The sequence below is a fragment of the Macaca mulatta genome, chromosome 7, assembly GCF_049350105.2.
Source record: "Macaca mulatta isolate MMU2019108-1 chromosome 7, T2T-MMU8v2.0, whole genome shotgun sequence".
Lineage (NCBI taxonomy): Eukaryota > Metazoa > Chordata > Mammalia > Primates > Cercopithecidae > Macaca > Macaca mulatta.
In genome coordinates, this window is record NC_133412.1 from 27,341,256 (window position 1) to 27,357,660 (window position 16,405).

A 16,405-nucleotide genomic window follows, 5' to 3' on the forward strand; every position below is an offset into this window, starting at 1 on the left:
CAAAATATTCCTTGGACCATTCAGTTTCCTGGCTACTCCCTGACTTAAATCTCAATTTGGAGGAATTTTTTTTCTATAAACATCTGTTATAAAGGCACTCATTTAAGAGAGATTAAAATATTAACAGAATCCAGACAGAGTTTACAAGCAACTGCAAAGCACAGGCAATAGAAGCTCTAAGCTCTGCACTGGAGAAACTTTACAACATAAACTTGCCTGTGCTTTAACTCATGTGATTATGCTAAGACCCTTATCCATGTTTTCCATAAGTGGATCCCCCAAAAACACATTTTGGAAGTTTGTCTCAAACTCATGAAAATCTATTAGTAAATAAAGCCAATCTGTATGGATATACTAATATTCTGGGCCAGACTGACAAGTGGGTAAAGCAGGAGACCATTGAGGAGTGAAAGAGAGACTCCAAAGATTCTCTCTGCACTCTATTATGGTGCCTAAAATCCTACAATCAGTGTTTCTTTCCTTTGACTCTTGAAGTATTGCGTTTCTCTGTGGTGTCTTAATCATAAATGCAGATATCCCTAGAATGGACAACATCTGACTGTTGTTCCATGACAACTTAAGAATAACTTTACCAGAATAGAACAAGATATAGGTAGAAAAGGAGAGGCAAGAGAGATTATACTGAAGATCAAGGGACCAGCTGAATGGCATGAAGATGGAAATACTGAAACCATGGTCTAAAATAAAAGTCAACAGATGACCAACTGATTAATAAATCAGAATATTCTTCTTGAACACCTAATATCTTCAAGACATTATACCAAGCGCCGTACAAGGTACAGAAATATATGAGGCAGGATGACTGTCTTCATGAAGTTTGAGGTCCGGTAGTTTTTGTTATGGAGCCAGGAAATGGATGGGTGGTTAGACATAGAGCTAGAAATACAAGGGTAGCCAATATTCCTCCTCAGCAAGTCTGTATATGGCTCCAGGGAGGCCAACATTAGGCAAGTAAAGGATATTATGGGATTGAAGTAAATGATATTTAAAAAGGAAACAAGCATGAAATGAACGATAAACTAATAAAGCCATTCTCCCCTTGGCAAATATTTTTACTCTCTTTAGCGTGAGAATAAATTACAGGCTTTGATGCCTGGAGAATTTTATGTCCTTCCACCAAATAAAAAGAAACATAAGTTGGATCTCACATAATTAGTTTGTTGCTTTGCTTTTTGGGGTTTGAGATTTTTGTTTATCTGTTTAAAATACTTACCGTCAAACCTTGCAAGTCTGTTGATATCTGCTCCAAGTTCCGAAGTAACTGATAGTGCATGGCGGACTTTTAGGTTCGTTTCCCTGTGAAATTATTGACATGACATGAATTTTTATATGGAACAGCCAACAGCATCCGACCAAAGCAATCAGGTGGGTGTAGCACATGCAAAGCCAAACCCAAGAGATCCAAGAAACTCTCCTTTGAATGTCATTCACACTTCGCTCACTGTTTCAGGAAAGTGGGCAGGGCTTCTTGGGCTCCTAAGAGTTGGCATTCTACCCATGGCACATCTTTATAACAACACACTGATCTGTTTTGCATTTTGAAAGAACAGAGGACATAACAAATATGGTTTCATTTGAACCTACTCAGACATCATGCATGAGTTACAAAACACATTCGGAATAGGAACACAGTTGCCAAATAAAGGAAGCTAATATCACTCCAGAGTCTACTATCTACATAGGAGTTTTACTTGCAAAAGATGGTCATGGCTACTTTCACAGTAGCTGAAATTTAAATGGGAAAAGGAATACAGCTTTCATTTTCTTGGAGAATCAATCCAAGAAACCCATAAATCTAAAATAGACAACCTACACAAGCTTAGCAAATCACAGTGAGTTGTGCATCTTCTTATAGGTGGGACCACACATACTTTGGACAGATGGCTCTCTGATATTCATAAATGGCCAGCAGTTAAGATTCTATGGCCATCACTTATGTCTTGTGTTTAAGGGCTTACCATCCCAGTTTTCTCACTGAATTCAGCCTACTTCTCTTACACTGTAGCTTAACATCAGTTATCAGAGTTCTATGTTTTATGGAAATGTTTAGTGATACATTCATTCAGTCAACAAATATTGATTAAATACATACCCAAGTCACCCAAGATACTCAATCCTCCCCCAAAAGGATAGTCATCCTCTTGAGGAAAACAAGTGGTAGGTAAAAAAGCAAACATCACTGTGTGGAATTTTGTGCAAACCCATGAAATAACTCATTTTAGACAGCCAAAAAGCGGATACCTAACAAGGCATCCAATCTTAACCTTCTGTAAATGAACTTCACAATGATGTAGGACAATATGAGTCCAACTCAAGGAATAACCATTGTTAAAATAGCTTTCTTCAGGAAAGACTAAGTTGGATGTATAACTGAAGCTAGTTTGTTTAAAAGTAATCTTATTCATCAAAACCTGCTGATTCCTAGGAGGCAGAGATGAGTAGGAATTGAGATAGTCAAGAACTTCATAGATGAAGCAGAAATTGAGCTGGCTTGATGGACAAGAGTGAGATAAGTGGTAGAGAGGCTAAAGGGTCAACATGTCCATCCACTTAAACAACTGTTCAAATAACTGAAATAGTCACACCAAAAAAGACAGATAGCCCTAGTTCTTTAGCCCTAATCTACGTCATGTCATTTATCAAAGTTTGTCATCATTTTTAATTACTTCCTCAGGATCCTCTCCACTATCTCACTTCTACCTTCAAATGCGAAAAACAAAAGAGTAAGAATAATCACACATAGGCCTTCTTGATACTTTTAAAAAGTATTTTTCAAGACTCCTGATTAATGCCTTCATTGTCATTCCACACTCTTCCTTAATCTGCCTGAGTATCTTGATAAACTTCAAAGTCATTTTCAGCGTAAGAAACAATACCAAAAGATGCTGTATCCCCCTTACTCAGAATTGCATCTTACTCCAGTTTCACATCTTGCAAAACCATAGTATAATATCACAACCAAGATATTGATATTGAAATAGTTAAGATACAGAACATTTCTATCACCATGGGATCCCTCAGGTTGTGCTCCATAGCCATACCCACCTCCCTGCCTTTCCCACCTCACCTTAACACCTGGCAACTACTAATCTACTCTCTATTTCCATGATTTTGCCTTTTCAAAAGGCAAAATTTTATAAACAGAATTATACTGTATGTGACCTTTGGGATTGACTATTTTTAGTCAGTATAATTCTCTGAAGATTCATCGAGAGTGTTACATGTATCAGTAGTTCACTCATTGTTATTGCTAAGTAGTATTCCATGGTATGAATGCACCACAATTTTTTCAACCATTGACTTATTGAAGGATATTCAAGTTGTTTTCATTTACGGATGTTATGCATAAAGCCACCATAAACATTCATGTACAGATTTTTGTACAAACATGTCTTCATTTCTCTGGGATAAATGCCCAGGGGTGAAATTGTTGGGCTGTATGTTAACTGCGTGTTCAGTTTTAAGAAACTACAAAACTATTTTCCAGAGTGATTGTAGCATGTTACATTCCCACCCACAATGTATAAATGATCCTGTTTCCCTACTTCCTTGCTAGCATTTGGAGTTGTCACTCTTTTTTATTTTAGCCATTCTGATAGGTCTGTAGTGAGGTCTCATTGTAGTTTTAGTTTGTATTTCCCCAGTAGTTAATGGTGTTGAGCATCTTTTCATGTGCTTCTTTGCCATTTGTATGTCCTCTTTGGTGATATATCTCTTTATGTCATTTGCCCATTTTCAAATGGGATGGTTTGATTTTTTACTATTGAGTTTTAAGAAGCTTTTAAAAAATATATTCAAGATATAAGTCCCTAGTCAAATAGATGGTTTACAAATATTTTCTTCTAGTCTCTAACTTATCTTTAAGCCCTTCTAACAGGGACTTCTGTGGAACAAAAATTTTTAATTTCATGAAGTCCAGTTTATCAAGGTTTTCCTTTTATGGATTATGTTTTCTGTGTCAAGTCTAAGAATCTGACTAGCCAGCTCTAGGTTTCAAAGATTACCTCCTATTTTTTTTCTCAAAGCTTTTTATACTTTACATTTGAAATCAATTTCTGTAATACTTATAGAGCTATTCAAATTATCTATGTCATATTAAGTGTATAGTCTGTTTTTTTTTTTTGAGAAAGAGGGTCCATTTCTTCTAAACTGTCAAATTTCTGTGTGCACAGTTGTTTGTGGTATTTCTTTTTTACCTTTATAACGTCTTCAGGATCTATACCAAATTGCCAAATTGCCATTGTTCATGCATAATATTGCTGATTTGTGTCTTCTTTTTTTTCTTTTATCAGTATTCTTAGAGGTTTGTCACTTGTATTGATGTTTCCAAAGAACTAGCTCTGTATTGTTGATTGTCTTTATTTTTTTGTTTTGTTTTGTTTTCAAGTCTATTTATTTCTGCTCTTTATTATCTCCTTCCTACTGCTTCTTTTGGGTTTATTTTGCTGTTTTCTAGGTTTTTTAGATGAATGATGAGATTATTTGAGAATTTTTCTCTTTTCAAATGTATGCCATAAATGTTCCTCTCAGAACTGTTTTAGTTGTGTCTAAACTGTTCTGACCAAAGTAGGGTCCCACAGACTAAAGCACTATTTGAATAGCTCAGTATGGCAATAATTTGGAAGGCACCAGTTAAAACCATGGACTCTGGTGTCAGACTGCCAGGTTCAAGTCCTGGCTTCACTCTTCAGATGCTCTGGGCAAATTACTTAGGCTCTCTAAGCCTTGATTTCATTGTCTGTACAATAGGGCTTATATAGCATCTATATCAGGATTAAATGATAAATTCCATCTAAAGAACACAAACACATACTGTCATTAAAATGTAAACATTCAATAAATGTTTTTATGCCAGACAAATTAAATCCTCTGAAACAGAACTGCTATATGGTCTATAACTAAATTATAAATTAATATCAACATCAAAACTGCATCATATTCTGTTTCTCTCTTTTTTTCCTATGTCTTCATTTGACACAGTTCCTAAAGGTTGCCTTTTAAAGTAACATCAGTCCTTCCTTCCCTCCTCAGGGAATCTTGATCTCTACCCCTCTCATTTTCCCTATAAAATCACTTGAAATCAAAACAAGCAGAAACTGTTTTTGAAAACATCTGAGGAATCTTACTGAAGATTCTCTGTGTAAAGTTATTCCTGTATATAAGTTTAGCTCACTCTTTCTGCAAGAAAATAAATTTAAGAGAAAAGACAGTTTCAAAATTACTGCAGAGTAATTAACTATGGACTTTGCGATGTAAACTCCTATGTCTCCCAAGAAGATACTGAACAAGGTTAAGTCTTATCTCTAAAGACATTACTTTTAAATAAATTGAAAACCAACCGAATTATTCCAATTTTAATAACTTACCCATCAAGCTCAGCAGTTTCAACATAACAGAGACCATGTGGCTCACTACTTGATAGGAGAAGTAAATCAGCCTATTTTCAAAAATCATAACAAAATAATACTTGAAAAGTTAGATTGGTTGAAAGTCTTCTACAGTATATCACCTCTTGATTACTAACGAGCCAACAGAGCCTTAGAAACAAAGTAAAAGAAGTGAGATCCTGTTCTACCTCTATGTCATATGCCCTGAACCAAACCCTCCCTCTTCCCCGTTCGTCCTTTATATGCCTCTTGACTATCACAACATAAACAAGGGAAGGAGCTGTCCTATGAATTAATAACCACTTGATTCACCTTTTTTGAATGAAACGTATAAATTCTATTTTCTTGCTTTGATAATTACTAACATAAAACTCTCTCCAATAAATAATTGGAAATATATGCACAAACTTTAATTACCTAGTGTCATCAGTTAAAAACAGGGAGCAGACAAAGGAGATGGGGACAAAACAGAAGGGAAATAGATGGAGGAAACTAAAAAAATAAAATAAAAATAAGAGAGGCAAGGAAGTTAAGAAAGAGATAAAGATGGTAAGAAAAAAGTAAAAGATGGTAGGAAGTAAGAAAGGAGAGCTAAGATAAAGTAGGGACTAAGGAAGAGAGCAAGACAGAAGAGAAAATGTAGTTAAAGGCAGTGGGAAGAAATCAGAGACTGAGTAGTTTGGGTTTTTCAGAGATAAACAGTTCTATTCTGATGTCCAATTGAGCTTTGCAAATCACCTATCACAATTCAGTTTTAGAATCCTGATAGTTCTCTAAATTGGTAAAGTGCTTACCGATTTTATTTCAAATTTCTAAACTTATTTTAAAAATAAGTGTTTTTATAAAATTTTGAAGAGTCTGAATATCTAAAAAGAATTGGCTTAAATTTTAGCAATTTAGTTTGAGACATTAGCCTAACAATTTTCTAGCTATGTCTGAATCTATGATTGGCATTCCAAATCTGTGAAATTTTCTTACCTTTGTTTTTTAAAACATTAGAATTGGTTTGTTCTTGAGTCTTGGGGGTTAAATTTAGAATCAATTTACTTTCTTGAGTCTCAAGCTTTTAAATTTGCAACTCAAAAATAGGGTGTGTGTGCGTGTGTGCGTGTGTGTGTGTGTGTGTGTGTGGTTTTGTCCAAATTGGGATTGGAATAAAACAGAGCTGGGGAAAAATGCCCTGTGACAGCCCCTAAAGGAATAAGTGGGTTTGCATTACCAAGGCTCTTACACAACTCTGAATCAAAGAGCCACAGAAGCTTGTTGAGGCAGAAATTTTCTGACTTGTCACACTGTGAACAGAGCAAAGCCACATAAAGAAAGTGATGTCGCTCTTGGACCAAAAACTACCCATCCTGATTTTAAAGGGAAAAAAAAGTTTTCTGAAAATTCACCTTGATCTTACTTCCCACATTTAAATTTCAATGCATAAGAGCAGGCACAAGGCACTAAACAGGAAAAGAGCTCAATAGTCAGTCTGTGGGCCTGCACCTCTCCTCCCCTGAGCTTAAAAGGCTCATTTGAAACAAAATCCAAAATTCTCTAATCCTAAGAATCTGTGACTGAATACAGTTATGAAGTATAGAGAAAGATGCCTATTTGTACCCAGGGCTGCTTTTCTTTGAAACTCGAATCCAGTGTTACTGTTGAAGACTGGGCAGGGCTGCATTGACACTCACACCATGGTAAACAAGGGGAGGAGTCCCTGCACACAGCTGGCTAGGAACATGTGACTGAGGCGCCACTGCCATCTGGCGGTCAGATTCTCTCCTGAGCAGTGACCCAGCTTCCCACAGGCTGACCCCCACAGGTTCCAGGCTAACTGTTCCTGCTCACTGTACTCTCTGGGACCGAGACGCCTACCTTCCCCACCTCCGCCCATCTCCCCAGTTACCACCTTTCTCTTTGATGTTCTGTGAACCTTCCTCCGGCTTTCCTACTCCGTGATCGCCATGCTGCACTCCCTTCATCTATCCTCCCTTCTCCCTGTCCCTCTGCTGAGGCCTGCTGTTCCCTTTTGTTAACCTCATCCTTCAAGGCATTAATTCATTGTGGTTGAGGAGGGAGTGTGAAGGGAAGGCCCAGGGGGGCCAGGAGGATAAGCGGTCAATGTGCTCATCGTCATGCAGGCAGGCCTATTTTCTAGTGCACTCAGTCATAATTGTGAAAAGGAAAGGGCAGGAGAGCTGCAGAAAAAGCCCTGCTCATCCCTTGTCACCCCTTTCCAGAGGTGCTGTGCCAGGAGTGGAGCAACACATGGATTTCGGGGCCCACCTTCCCCAGGACTCTGAGTCTCACAGCAGGCCTCCTCAAACTGACTCCTCCAGTAAATCCTACAGGGACCCAATTCCTAGTTGATCCAGAAACTTGTGTTCCAGATGTAGGTGTTTATGATTCCAAATAATGTAGCTGATATTTAGTGAGGGTTTACTATGTGTCCAGCACCGTCCTAAGAGCTTCACAAGTGCTATTTTATTTAACGTTCACAGAAATCCTATAGCGCAGGTCCTATTGTTATCTCCACTTTACAGATGAGCAAAGTAAGGCCCAGAGGGGTTCTGTAAGTTCCTCAAGGTCACACAGTAAGTGGAGGAGCCAGGATTTGAATCTGGGCAGTATGAGGCATATACTGCAAGGGATACCAAAATGATTCAAAACCTCTTTGCTTCAAGGATTTGTATAGTTTAATAAAGGCAGAATATAAGGGTTCTAACAGCCTTATTAACAAAGTGCTATGAGGGGAGTGCAAATGAGAGTGTAACATTGGATTGCTAGTTGAGGAAGGGCATCATGGAACATTCTAGATGCAGTGAAAGGAGGTCCCCAAGGCAGAATGACTAACAGGAGTAAAGAAGTGGAAAGGAAAAGCATGAATATCCAAACTCATAGGTGGGCCAGGATATCATTAATTCCATTCAGAACCACCTATTATATGCCCCATATTTACTTTCTTTTGTGAATTATTAGTGCCTTTTCTCCTTGCTCTGCCAGGAGAGGCTGTGCTATGTCCTCCATGAAGGAACCAGTGTTTTCCAATACAACGCCCCTTCCCCAGCTTCCATGGGCAACAGAAAACAAATATTGCCATTAGAGGGAACCTGAAAAGAATGCACTGAACATATTTGGGTCCTCAGAGCCAAAGGCATTGCCCTCATAGGTTTATTAGTCATAATTAATGTTTGTTGAGTTAAAGAACAAAGTAAAATGTAAAGCAACGATAACACCTTAAAGCTATACAATTATTTAAGGATTTATAAAACCCTCTCTCATAATTGTGTCATTTTACTCTCTTAACCCTGTGAGTAGTATTCTTTCCATTGTATGGATGAGGAACCGGGGAGGTCATATCTGGCCCAGGAGTGAGGGAGGAATAGACTCTACCACACCCACCAGAAGAAATAAATTAACTCATGTAAAGCCCATGACCCTTCCAAAGTCATTGAGGAACCCAAGGGCCCAAGAGACTTAACGCAATCCTCATGGACACGCATAGCTTAAATTGCAGAGCTGGAACTAGAATTCGGAACTTCTGATCCCAAAATGTATGCTCTTTTTCTCTGGTGGGCTACTAAATCACTGGAACACAAAACTATGAAAAACAGAAAGTATTTCACTTTGTTTTATGCTTTGTTTTGCTTTGTTGGCGTTCAAAAATCAAAACCACAATGGTGGAAGAATATTTGGATTGTGGTTCCATGACCTGATGGAAAGATAAATTTGTAGAATTAAGTTGAACACTTTTGGATCTCCTTTTATTTTTTAGGCCATTCTCACACATAGAGTTATTTATCTTCTCTATCATCTACAACATTATCTTTTATTATAATCCAAAAATAAAAATAAAAAAAATAGCTCATGTATTGAGTCAAAAAATGAGAATGAGATTCTAAAAATGAAGTTTGTATGGTGATAGGTAACATTTTTATTTAAAATTTAAATTTCAGGTCCAATAAACGCATATTGGTTACTAATATGTACTAGATATATCATTGTTTTTCTAATTACAGTGATTTGAGAAGAATAAGGAAAAGATGGTGATAAAGAAGAGAAGGAAGTGTGAGAATAATAATGGACATCATAAAATTTATTAACAGGCAGGCTGTTCCTCTGGTCAAAAAAAAATCCTTGCCTGAATATTTTACCCCCACTTTCTACTGTCATATAAATATGACAATTAGATATAGATCAGAGAGAGAGACACACACACAGAAAGAGATGGAAAGATAGAGATGGTTTATTTACAGCAAATAGGTTGGAACAACAAGTAACTGACTTGAAGCTGTAAAACTTAAAAGAACAATGAGGGCAATGAGACCACAAAAAAAAAAAAAAAAAAGCGCCTCTCTGGAAGTGCGTCCAAGAAAGGTGTTGAAAAAGAATAGATGAAATTCCCTGATGAGTCAAGAAAGAGCAAAAGCCCACTCCAGTCACACCTGGAGTTTAGGTCAAATTAATCTTTCTAGCCCTATCATTTCCAAAGGGTAAAACTGTCCATTCCTGTATCAGAAGAATGCCTTGGGTTTAAAACAATTCTATGAATGCCTTTTTGTGGAGGGAAAGGAAGGACTTTTCAAACAAGCTAAACAACTCAATTCTGGTAATGTTCAAATATACTCATGCCCAGTAAGGATTTTATTTCTACCACCAGCTAAGAAAAGTGAAACAACACAAGAGCACTGCTGTCAAGTGAAGGAGAAAGGTACACCTGGCTCCCATGGTCTGAGTTCCAGTAGTATCAGGAATTCTGCAGTATGTTTTTCTAATAAAATGTATTTGGTTCTTCTAATGCCAGTCAAACTCCTTGTGGTATCTGAATTATACTCTGCATTTTTCCTGGTCGCCCCAAAAAACTAGGAATTCTGGCAATTCAGCCCAAAAGTATTCTTGAATTTTAAAATGTATATACAAACGCAAAACAAGGGGGTTCGCTACAGTAAAAAAAAAAAAAAAAAAGGTAAGTAACTTCTGAATATGCCAGCTAATTGGCAATCTCTGGTGAGTTCTTTTTCCTTGCTTAAAAGTTTACTGATGAACTGACATAAATCAGGTTGCAAATTCTAAGTTTGAACAGCCAGAAGTTATGCATCTGCATTGGGCACAACATATTTTCTGATCACTTGGCTTCCAGCATCCAAGCCCAGAGCCCCTAACGCTGATAGCCCAGACTCAAGTCAATGAGGATGACTTTTCCAATGCAGTCAGGAACAGCAAATGGTAGTGGTTAGAAGTGGGGGCACTTGAGCTAGATTACATAGACTTAACTCCTGAATGTCCCACTAGCAAGCTATTTGATGGCACTGTGCCTCTGTTTTCTCCTCTGTAAAGTGAGAGCAATAAGGATAATATATAACCTGCCCTTACTGAGCTAATGTGAGGATTAAATGAGTTAATCACAGAAAGTGCTTGTTAATATTGTCTGGCATGTGACGCATGGTCAATAAATGCTAGTATTGTTTTCATGACCTTCATGACCTGGTTTCCCCCAAAATCCACCTCAGTATAACTCCTAAGTGGGTCTCTTTCAGGGTCCCATAAGTTTTGCCCCCCAAATACAAGCTCTCTGAAGCCCCTGCCAGCTCATACCAGAGTGCAGGGAGATATATTAGTACTCCTAAGTGATTCCAGTGGTTCACCTAAAAAAAATTTTCTTGCCCTTGAAAATGGTTTTGTAGGTGCTGAGTAGGTAGTCATGGGAAAACTTTGAACAAAATTATCTAATCAAGAGGTGCTGTGAGGTGGTTTTGAAGGACTCCCATCCTCGATTATTCAAAGATTAGGCCAACAGAACTACATTTGTAGGAGTCAAACAGAGAACAATGGAGATAAAAATATCATCTTTTTTTGATAAAGCTGTTATTATTGATAAAGACCAGGCTTTAGGTCTGTGGCCCAAATGGGCTTCACCCCTATTAGACAAACGTATCAAGCCACAGATGCTGGAAGCTCTAAGTTTCCCTGGCCCTCCCACTACCCCCACCACAGGGATTTGTTTCTATAACATTGATGGCATGGAAGAGCAGAGCAGAACAGACTCTCTGCACACAGGTGCAGCTCAAAAAGAATAAGAATTAAGGAAGCATCACCTAGGTCATGCGTACCACTCCCAGCTCCCAAACTCACCAATCCAAGAACTCACTCCTAGGAGAGAGGAGAGAGCAAGTGGATGAAAGACACTTAAAGTGTTATTTTGGTGCCGTCCCTCCAAATGAAAACAGGAGGAAGAGTGGAAAATAAGCATTCTCACCCCATCATGGGAACCACCATAAAAGGCTACATCTGTGTGTCTAATACAGTAGCCACAAATCACACGTAGCTATTTAAATCTAAATTAATTAAAATTCAATATTCTGCTCTTCAATTGCACTTGTGCTTGCCTTCTGTATTTCATTTCATTGATGCTTTTGCAATAGCAAGTAAGCATACATACCATAATATAGAAAATATAACTAAATTAAAAACAAAGTCCAAGGAAAATACAAATTCAAACATAAAGGCTAGAGTGCCGATTGGAGCGTAGATATGCTGGCCACGAGGCACCACAGAGTTAAAAGCTTTGAGACATAGATTTGACTGCTTCTTTTCTGGACCCACTCCTAAAAATGTGAGAAATGAGCAGACTGAGTCCAGTCTGATGTTCCCCCTTGTTAGAGCACATTCATGGGGCTCCTAGGACTCATTGTTTTCACTGAATACCTGAAGTAAAAAACATACCGAGCACTGCCCCTGAAATATTCAGTCCCAAATAATATGATAGTTAAGTGTGTGGCATATATAGGTTTATGCTAATTCCTCTCTATTATGACACTATCTAGCTAAAGTCATTGCCAAAAACATTTGAATGCACACATCTTAGAATTCCACATGTCCCTTTTTTATAAGTTAAGGTTATCCACTTAGAAGCACCAAAACTCTTTCATTGTAATCATTTTAACTGAGAGTAGAACTCGAATGAGTTGCCTGGAGCCCTTTCTTCTTAGACAAAGAATCCTGAATATACGCAATCTTTAATTAGAGCAGATACTGTTTACTGGTATCCCACTGACCCAGAACATCTGAATTTTTGTAAATTTATATGCACTTTTCTTTGTTTTTTTTTTCCTGTCTTCTTTCTTACAAAGATCAATATTTATTTAGCCAACATTTACCAAATGCCCCTGATGATGGACATGGTACCAAGTGTTGGAAAACAGGCAAATCAATATGCGCTTTGCCTGCAAGAATCATATAGTCTGGTGTCAGCTTACCCAGAGAATCACAGCATGGAAGGGAGTTTTGAGATCCTGTAGTGCTCTAGCTTCTTATTTGACACATGGACAAACCAAAGACAAAGAAGATAAAGTCTTTGCTGTCACTGAAGGAATAGAGCAAAGCCTCAGTTCTCACCCAGTTCCCCATCTAGTGCCCTTACACTGGATCTACCTTGATTCCACACACACAGTATGTTCTAACAGACACCACCTTCCAGGGTATTACTTCTAATCTTTAATGAGCTGAAAAACAAGATGGACAAGCAAATTTAAATTGCGGCTTAAATAAAAGTAAATAGATTGCGAGTGAGAACCTGGCAAACTGTTCTACTTATGAGGAGCTTAACCCAGAGTGGACTTTGAGACCTCTGTTTTGGCTGTCGACACCTTTTTGTTTATTTTTGGTTCCCAACTATTTTCCAAAGCACTGCGGTTACCAGAGAAATAAGCACTTCTCTACTTAAAGTGTGAACTCTTTTGTGAATGACCAGTCTACTGAGTAGTCTCCTTAGTGTGGGCTGTTCTGGAGAATTCAGTATACACAGATGGTGCATTAATGAAAGAAGACTGCTTCGGAAAGTGAATGTTTAGGAGTCTTAACTGAGTTGTCTTGTAAATAACTCTTGGGGCCATATTTTTTTCCCTGTGGTAAAATGTTTCAAGTTGATACACAAAATAGCACTCAACACAAAAAATTTCATATGTAATCTAATATATATTTGACATAAACAATAACTTGAATTTTTAATCTCTGATCTCAATAATTTTTATTACCTTAAATTTAATTTGAACTATAGTTAGTTGCATATATTTTAGTGATTAGACTAATCCCTTGAATTTTATTAAGGAAATTATAACATAGGCCACTTGAGTATATAAATTATAGTATATTTGATAAAGTAAAATCTCATTAATTAACATGTTATTAATTCAGCACAATCAATACACATTTTCTAATTTTTAAGGAAGAAACATATCTTTTCTCTTTCACTAGCTTATGTTTTTTTCAAATATACTGTAAATTAACAATACTAATCAGGATATTAACAGTACTAATCACAAAATATGTGAGAACAGACTTTTTAAAGTACTCAGGAGCATTTTAAAAACTCTTATTTACATCAAATATTGGTTTTCTAATTTAAAATCTTTTGTTCCTATTAATTTAAAAGATCCCTAGGGAAATACACAAGGTGATACTCACTCAACCTTATGTGAGTTACCATGTTATTGAAACTAATAAATCAATGTCTTTTAAAATATTTTATAATTGTGACTTTTTACTAATACATACTGAAGATAATTATTCTGGATTAGCAAGGATTTACTAAATTTGCAAATGTAAATACTTCCGTATATAGGCTACTTTAATCTGTGATAAATTCTTTAAACAATATTGAATACTCACAGCAACAAATTGGTTATTTTCTAATTTAATGATGTCTCCCACTTTGACATTCATCCATTTTTCATTCTGTAGTCTAAAAACAAAAACAAAATTAATTTTTTTCAAGAATGAAGACTCAGAAGTACAACCAAGGGAATGTATTCACAATGTAACATCATATAACAGAGGAAGCAGACGAGACTTTCCTAGTATGTTAGATTCAAAATGGCCTTACATTAACATGAGAACAAAGGCCCAGAGAGGTTAAGTGGTTGCCCAAAGATACCCAGTGAGTTATTGGTACTCCTGGGCTAAACTCAACATGCTAAACTCTTGGCTGAGCACACTTTCCACCACCCGCATGGTGCCAGTTTTATGCAGCAGCTATGAAATCTCAATAAATTTTAGTCATTGACATTCTTTTCAAACTCTTTATTAATACAGAAACATCATTGCCATTGCCTCAGAAGTCTATTTAACTGGAGGCAAGAAAGTGAAGGAGACAGTGGCAAGGTAGAGCAATAGCTAAAATGCAACAGGAAAAATATGTTAAAGTCTGGAAAGGACAAGAACAACAAAGCATGATAAAAGAAGCCTTGGAAGACTGAATGAGAAGGACCACCTACAAACCAGCACTGAGGCTGAAGGACAGGCTTGGTGGTATTCTAACAGGACGGCAGCTCAGAATAGAGAACAACACGGTCAACCTACTGCACTGCTTTCTGTGCAGCTCATGTATACGATGGAGCCCCAAGCCCACCCTCCACCCAGTTCAAAGGGGTTTATTATGAAAAGCTCTTGTGTCCATTGAATCTGGCCCCTGGTGACAACTTAGTCAGGGCTGCCCAAAACCAGACAGGCCCTCTGGATACAGACCACCTGGGTCAGTATACCATGATGCTAATCATTCCTTCTGAAATTCCCTGAAATGTAAACCAGCTTTGTTTTCTAACTTGGAAGTTTTCATCACATTTCTTTCTCAGAGATTCCCTTCTAAGAGAAAAGGTTGGGATGAGTAGAGCAGGTTTGCCCAACAAGTTGAGGTGGACAGGTTAATTTCATTGTACTTTAAAAAAAAATTAACCTAATTTACTTGTTTTATAGCCTGGAAAATAGTTTTAAATATTTATTCAACTGTGAAATATGCCTCACACTATCAACTCTGCTGGATCATTTGGCTTAAACACTCAAAGAATTTTTCTTTAATACAGATCCAAGTACATGTTGTTCTGGAAATTTTTCAATTGCAGTATTTTCATCTCTAGCCAGAATTCAATCATTTTTCCAATGCTACACTTTTCTGAACTTTATCTAGTTTGACAACAATAGAAGAACCTAGGAAGCCTTCTAAATCTCGTTTATCTTTACAGGTATGAATTACATGCTGGTTAATTTCTCCTAGAGACACCTCCTCTGGCACCTTAGTGACACTTCTCAGCAAACAGTATCTCAGAAAAAAATAGGCATGAGTGGATGGAGAAGGCTATTGTGTCATTTTTGGAAACTGCACTGCTACCAAATTGCCTTGAAGTCTCTATTGAAAGTGCACCTGCCTCAGGAAGAAGTTGAGATGATATTGCATTTTATTTCCAAACTCTTATTCTTCCAACTTGTATAGTACAAGCTCTAGGAAGGATCATACAAGAAACAGTAGGCAGTAGTCCTGGATGTTGACGCTGAGCCTGGCACAATCCAAACTACTTCATCAATAACCTGTACAATGGACAATTGGACACACTTTTCAGATTTGTGGACAGCACCCTAACAAGAAGAAAGCACAGCCCACACAAAGTAAGATCATGATAGGAAAGTGTCTTATGACTTGACAAAGTTATCAGAAACTGAACAAAGAGTAAGAAAAAGAAGTACAAAATAGATTATTTTAAAGAGGAGAAAGTAACACTCTACAAATGTAACTAGAGTTTACAGAAAAAGAGCCTGGAGATATTGGTAAGCCACAGGCTGTGTGAGATGCCTTGCTTAACCTCTGACTTGAATATATCCCTGTAGAACAATCAGTATGTACAATACAATCAGAGGAGTTTTTATGTTATTCCCTATTCTATCTTATTAAATATTGATATATGTAACTATACTTAACTGGGAACTCAGAGATACATTTAATGAGCACTAAGGGTCATAGCAACAGAAGTACCCAAACTTACTGAATAAGCATAAACTGATAAAGACCTGTAAACGAATTTAAATAATCTGTATTTTGAATCCAACCATTTTTCTTGTCCTACCTACAACCACCACCACTGACAACAATATATAAAAAATGTCCCAGCAGCACTGGAGGGGCAGACAAAATTATTTGCTTTAAAACTCATCTTCAGAATATTTCTAGACTTCTAAAATTT

The 16,405-nt window shown here is 37.2% G+C and overlaps 1 protein-coding gene across 5 annotated transcripts in view; it reads right to left on the bottom strand.

Moving 5' to 3' along the window:
• The window catches only part of ATP8B4 (ATPase phospholipid transporting 8B4 (putative)), a 315,343-nt gene that overhangs the window by 142,294 nt on the left and 156,644 nt on the right, over positions 1-16,405 (bottom strand). For all 5 annotated transcript variants that reach the window (XR_013395574.1, XM_077939397.1, XM_028850904.2 and 2 more), the window contains 3 exons: positions 14,064-14,136; positions 5,388-5,458; positions 1,235-1,317 (listed from right to left, as the gene is read on the bottom strand). Coding sequence is in view for 4 of the 5 variants with exons in the window: in XM_077939397.1 (XP_077795523.1) it covers positions 1,235-1,317; positions 5,388-5,458; positions 14,064-14,136 (227 nt within the window). In the remaining variant the exon portion in view is untranslated. The remainder of the gene's footprint in view (positions 1-1,234; positions 1,318-5,387; positions 5,459-14,063; positions 14,137-16,405) is intronic.